This window comes from Aegilops tauschii, chromosome 3 (assembly GCF_002575655.3).
Source record: "Aegilops tauschii subsp. strangulata cultivar AL8/78 chromosome 3, Aet v6.0, whole genome shotgun sequence".
In the NCBI taxonomy this organism is placed as follows: domain Eukaryota; kingdom Viridiplantae; phylum Streptophyta; class Magnoliopsida; order Poales; family Poaceae; genus Aegilops; species Aegilops tauschii.
Genome location: NC_053037.3, coordinates 616,909,992 through 616,916,245, shown reverse-complemented (window position 1 = coordinate 616,916,245; position 6,254 = coordinate 616,909,992). Strand labels below are relative to the sequence as shown.

Sequence of the window (6,254 nt, the reverse complement as noted above, 5' to 3'; positions counted from 1 at the left end):
GATAGCTATGCAGTGGCTGGCAGAGATGCCCGCCTCAGACATCTTGGAAGACTGCAAATAATGAGCTGTAGGGATACTGAAGCATTAGTCCAAGGTACCTCAACTGAAGCAATTTTCTGAGATGCACAAGCTGGCAGAGATGCGATTGAAGAACTTGCACTCCCGTGCTGTCCACACCGCCCTCCTCCTTCTGCGTATATTTGCATGTGTATTTATTGTACAACAAGTCATCCTTCCATGTATAGTTGAGGACGTGGCCACCTCTTGTACCTATATATGCACCCGATGAATATGTCGTGAGTTGCACCAAATCTAATCTCTACATAGTATTGGAGCCAAGAGGTCTTGAGTTCAAGACTCGGCTGGCACAATTAAATTGCATTCCACTTCCGGTCCAGGTTTAGGCATGAGGGAGCCATGACAGGGAGTGTTGACTACTTGACTTATAAATGTATTGTTTAGTCTCTTTCATCAGATCGATCTTTTAGTTGCACTGACTAGAGCATGCACTTCTAAAGTTTGCATGGAACGTTTGCATTAATAAGCATCATCATACGTGGCAAAATTTAAGTAATTCTTCTCGGATAAGATAGTGGCCTTATAGAGATGCAAATTCTATTTTGATAGTGGCGCTGTATGTAAAACCAGAGAGAATTCCCATCTCCAGAAGGAACAGGACGACGAAATTAATGACAAGTCGAGGGGATTGAAGCACTATGTAGAGTACGTACACAAACTAAGACATAAGTGCATTTTATTCATTAATTTTCCTTGTCGTTTAAGACGACCCAGAGTCAGTCGTCGTTGGGCATCGTCGTAATTTTCTTTGGTGTTGAGACGACCCGACTCTTGGGTCATCGTCGCGGCATCGTTTTCTGGCTAGCTATCACCAGTCTAATCGACTACTAGGCACTAGCCTTGACTAACGGGAGAAATCTGAGCAATCCCGTCTCAGTCTGCACGCGTACTTGTGCCCACCACTCAGACTGCTAGGCACTAACCTTGACTAACCATACACCTTCAACCACAAAATACAGCAAACTAAAGTAGCTTCGTCTCTCCAGCTCCAAAATGGCCGAGGGAAAGTAGCAGCCAAGGGCCCAAGGTGATATACAACACAAAGCTCAAATTCAAAGCCTCTCGAGCTACACCCAAAGAAACAATGGCGTCCCTGGCCGGAGCTGTCCAACTCCTGGTGGTCACGCAGCTGGTCGTCTCTGCGCTGACGCTGTTCCTAACAATGGAAGCATGTAGTTGCTTTTGCTTTGCAGATCCGATCCTCTACACTAAAACTCAATAATCTCGAAGCCTTATTAGTCATCGAGTTGCAGCAGCGACGTGCAAGCTATGAAGTTGATGACAACATCTCCAAGGCTTCCGATTCCAGGTTTGATCACTCTACGAGGATTTATCTCATCTCACTGTTGTGAGAATTCCTACTGGAACCCGACCATTTGTAAGAATTTGTTGGGTGACAGGTCCATGGGACATGATGTGCTCGAGCATATACTTGATGGCACAGAGGAGCCGACGAATCTACCGTTCGAGCTTCTGAAGAACATCACTGGAAATTTCTCCGAAGAGAGAGAAATCGGTCATGGTGGATTCGGAATGGTTTACAAGGTAACACTAACTTTGTACAGAATATTAGGTACATATATGATATTATAGCACCTGCAAAGTTTGACTTCAACAAGATAAGAGCAAACTTATGCGGCATGTTGTTAGGCCAGATTGTTTGGTGGTGGGTGTATTACCAATATCGAGTTCTTTGGGGACCACTGTCTTGGGAAAAATTAAAAGAGATAAAAATTTCACAACTGAGATGATCATTCTCCTTATACTGATAAGAGATGTCAACAGGGTGTACTCCGAAATGGGATTGTTGCTGTGAAGAGGATTTTCAGCCACCACACAATCAATGAAAGGTTATTTCACTGGTAGAAAAAAGGCCTTTAGTCCCGGCTGTGCAACCGGGACTAAATATGTGCGACTAAAGACCCCCCTTTTAGTCGCGCCTCTTACGAACCGCGACTAAAGGCTTTAGTCCCGGTTCTCGTGGCTAACCGGGACTAAAGGCCCGTCCTTTAGTCCCGGTTCTCGTGGCTAACCAGGACTAAAGGCCTCCTCCGCAGGTTTAAACCTGGTTTTTTTTGCAAATTTTTTTTATTTTTTTTATTTTCAAATTTCTGAATTATTTTAACCTCTAATCTCTAATCACCATCCCTCATCACTGCTCAATTTATCCTCTAATCTCTAATCACCCCTCATCATTCCAAATCATCTAACTTCCCGGACGGTCACCCATCCTCTCACTACTCCAGCCTGAGCACGCTTAACTTCCGAGTTCTATTCTCCCTCGTTTCCAAGTCTGCACATGTTGTTTTCCTGACAATAGTAGGATGTCAATTCTATTAAACTCAGGAATTTAGCTTGAGCATGAAGTGACACATTTCACTGTTTGAGTTTAAAACTATTGTTTTAAAAAACAATAATTATTTAGTAACACTAATATTTCTGGAATAATTAGTTTGACCACTGTTTGACCACAGTTTGACCAGATTTGACCAAAATTTAAAAAACTGAAATAATTATTTAGTAACACTAATATTCTAGAATAATTAGTTTGACCATTGTTTGACCACAATTTGAATTTTTTTGAATTTTTTTGCCTCTCCAGATCTTAAAAGCCCCGTATCTTTTTTTCTGTTAGGTTTTTGAGGATTTTGAAAATGTTTAACAGGGTTCCCCCAATTAAATTCGGATGTAACTTTTCGAGTAGATGATTTTTCATATAAAAAACTTTTTCATCCGAGTTCGTATGCAAAAGTTATGCCCATTTTAAGAAATTCCAGAGAGATTTTGCAAATAAAGTCGAAATTCATATTTGTTAATTTTCCCAACAACTAGACCACATATCACATGGGAAACTTATTTTATTTTATTTTTTTGACATTTCCATCATTTTCTTTTGTTTTTTCTAAAACTGAAAAGGCGATCCAGGGGGGGTAGAGTTTGAAAATGAGGCCTCAAATCCCTTTAGTCGCGGTTGGCCAGACCAACCGGGACTAAAGGTTAGACCTTTAGTCCCGGTTGGTCTGGCCAACCGCGACTAAAGGTTCGGGCCATTAGTCGCGGTTGGCCAGACCAACCGGGACTAAAGGTCTAACCTTTAATCCCGGTTGGTCTGGCCAACCGCGACTAAAGGCCTTCGGGCCAGCCTGAGGACCTTTAGTCCCGGTTGGCCAGGCCAACCGGGACTAAAGCCCCTTCCGTCCGCCAGCTGTCGACCGAGCGCGCTGGGCCCAGATAGTTGGTCGCGGGTCTCCTCCCGAACCGCGACTAAAGACCCCTTTGGTCGCGGTTCGATTATTTTGGGGACTAATGGGGGCGTATGGAAGCCTCTTTTTCTACTAGTGTTTTATCGTGAAGTTAACAGTCTATTGAATGTTAACCATGAAAATGTAGTCCGGTTTCTTGGCTACTGTGCTTGTACTGAAGAAAAGGCCATGAGAATTGAAGGAGTAAGTGAATATATTTATGCCGAGATAAGAGAAACACTGCTATGTTTTGAGTATATTAGCAACGGAAGCCTTCGTGGATATATTACTGGTAAGATAATGTTGCATGTAATTCATTTCCTTTCTTAACCTTTTTATCGTCAATCGCTCTTGCTTCTACTTAGATGTCACAATCAAAAATTAAGGTGATTGAGTAGATAATAATAATATTGTATGCATCAGTATGTAATCCTTCATGCACAAATAAAATGCCGGAACACATCATGTTCCCCTGATATTGTTTTGCTCTCTTCGCAGACGAGTTAAGCGGACTTGAATGGAATACACGTTATCAGATAATAAAACAAATTTGTCATGGTTTGCATTACCTACACAAGGAAAAGACTATTCTTCACATGGATTTGAAACCTGACAATATACTTTTGGATAACAACATGGTGGCCAAAATCTCGGACTTTGGATTATCAAGACTGGATGAAAAATCACAAACAATGGATGCAAAACGTTGTGTAACATTGTAAGTTGTGCATTAAAAGAACCCATTGTTTTCCAGGCATTTACTCTCTTGCATTCTCCTTATATGATAATGTATCAATTTACTGTATTTTTGTGCAGAGGATATTGCTCTCCGGAATATCTACTTGGTGGTAAGATGTCAGTCAAATCTGACATGTATAGCTTGGGTGTAATGATCATTGAGCTGGTGACGGGATATAAAGATATCCCTGACAACAATAATGTAAGATTCTTATCTAACAGTCCCTTTCTTGAAGCTGGCTAGAAACATGGTAATATACATATTGTTAGTATTTATTCATGTAATGCTACTAAATTGGCATAATATATTAATAGGGTACTTCATCGTGTATCTATCTTTATATCGGAATAACAATTTAAACAAGGTGATTCTTTGCACTCAAAGCCCCTAGAACAAGAGAGCTCTCATGATCGCTCAGGGATTATTGGCCTCCAGCCTCTGTCTACGCCTTTAATTTTATGTTCCCCATTACCACAGGGTCAGATAAAACACCCCTATATCTACACCCCTGGCCTCTTGCTAACTCAAATATCCACCACCATTTAATCAAGCTTCTTTAGGAACCAACCACCCAAATACCCAAGGTCATGCTTGGCAGCATCTTTTCAGACAAATTTGGCCATGCTAGGTTCGATTTATCATCGATAGAGGGACATCTTCAAGATATGATGCCTCCATGAATGTTATTATTTCCTCCTACTGCTTTCATCCTTTGTAGGTGTTTGAGTAGGAAGTTGGGCCAGAGACACAACTATTTAGACTCTTTGTGTAATTAGAAAAATGAGTGAGTGTGCATGCTTACATTTGGATTATGTATTTTTTTCTTTGTCCTAAATAAGCTATGTGAAATGGTAGGTACTGAGAAGATGGAGACACAGATGGAATAAATCACAGAAGGAAACACCATGGTCTTACCAGATATTACAAATAACTAAATGCATCGGAATAGGGCTACATTGTCAGGAAAGTGACCCATACAGACGGCCATTTATACAGGACATAATACATGATATGAACGGAAATGAAGGTACTTTTGGACAAAACAGCAACGCTGATGGATTTTATGCTGACCAGGTAAGCTTCTATCATGCCTATGTCATCAGGATATTAATTTTTGACAAGTAATTTAGGTGTTGTTGCTTGAATGGTTTTCCAATGTGGCTTTGGTCGTCAATATCAAAACTATGCTTACTAAATTTATTTAAGGCGGGGTGTAATATTTCTAGAAGCGTCTTAAATTATTTATATACAGATCCAACCTTTTCCTTGGTCAACATACAACTTAATAGAATTTGATATATCATAAGTTAGTGAGTTTATTCATAATAATGCATGCATTGCTCTTACATTGTAGACAAGGCCTTGTTGGGATGACGATATGCTTGATATTGAGCCGCTCAAGCTACATTTTCAGTTCGAACTTAACAAGGAGATATCATGCCTACTTAATCTAGACAACAGTACAACTGCTGCCATTGCCTTCGCTATACAATCGGTGAGCCCGATGCCATACTGCATACAACCAAACAAAGGAATTGTTCTACCACTATCCAGGTGTGCCATTGTGATAACATTAGAGTCACAAAGTATGCCACCAAAGGACATGCAACACCTGGGTGAGTTCGTCGTACAGAGCGCCAAAATAATTGATGGAGTTACACCTGAGGAGATAACGTCGGACATGTTCAATAAAGTGTCTGGTGAAGTGGTTGATGAGGTGAACGTGGATGCTATTTTTGACCTGGCACTACTACTTGAGGAAAGTTAAGTATGATGTATACAAGTGCAACACTTCAATTTATTAACTAGGAATAAAATTTTGAATTTCGGTAAACATGAATAACTTATTGTACCAGCTTAATATGTTTCAAAGAAACCTTTATACTGGTCACAAGGAATGTAAAGTCATCTTAGAGAGACCTATATTTTCCAGTGATATTTTAGTTTTCTTAACTTCTGTTGTTGCCAGACTATTTTTTCAATTTCCTTGAGATTGGTACAATATACATTTTCTCGTCTCCTACTGTCAAGCCTAACGAGTTGTCACTAGTGCAGAATGGTGCTATTAAACCACCTATCGCACATGTTAGCGTGAAACTGTGTGTGATGAATGCATCACACACATTACAAATATGGAACCATGTCCCTGAAAGAGAAACATGTGCGATGGCAACTCCATTGGGCAAGAATTGGAA

At 40.4% G+C, this 6,254-nt stretch overlaps 1 protein-coding gene across 4 annotated transcripts; it reads left to right on the top strand.

The window, feature by feature from the left end:
- Positions 1–1,033: 1,033 nt before the first annotated feature.
- On the top strand, positions 1,034–6,012 carry LOC109783448 (putative cysteine-rich receptor-like protein kinase 33). Of its 4 annotated transcripts, none has more exons than XM_073511359.1 (8): positions 1,034–1,387; positions 1,479–1,623; positions 1,864–3,048; positions 3,236–3,612; positions 3,819–4,038; positions 4,137–4,260; positions 4,915–5,133; positions 5,414–6,012. In XM_073511359.1, the coding sequence occupies exons 4-8, from the start codon at positions 3,510–3,512 to the stop codon at positions 5,825–5,827; spliced, it is 1,080 nt and encodes a 359-aa protein (XP_073367460.1). In that variant the 5' UTR covers positions 1,034–1,387; positions 1,479–1,623; positions 1,864–3,048; positions 3,236–3,509; the 3' UTR covers positions 5,828–6,012. The 4 variants fall into 4 exon arrangements, with proteins under 4 accessions (XP_073367460.1, XP_073367461.1, XP_073367459.1 ...); XM_073511360.1 differs by having other exon boundaries at positions 1,864–3,074; positions 3,267–3,612; XM_073511358.1 differs by having other exon boundaries at positions 1,062–1,387; positions 1,864–2,040; positions 3,208–3,612.
- Positions 6,013–6,254: the final 242 nt, after the last annotated feature.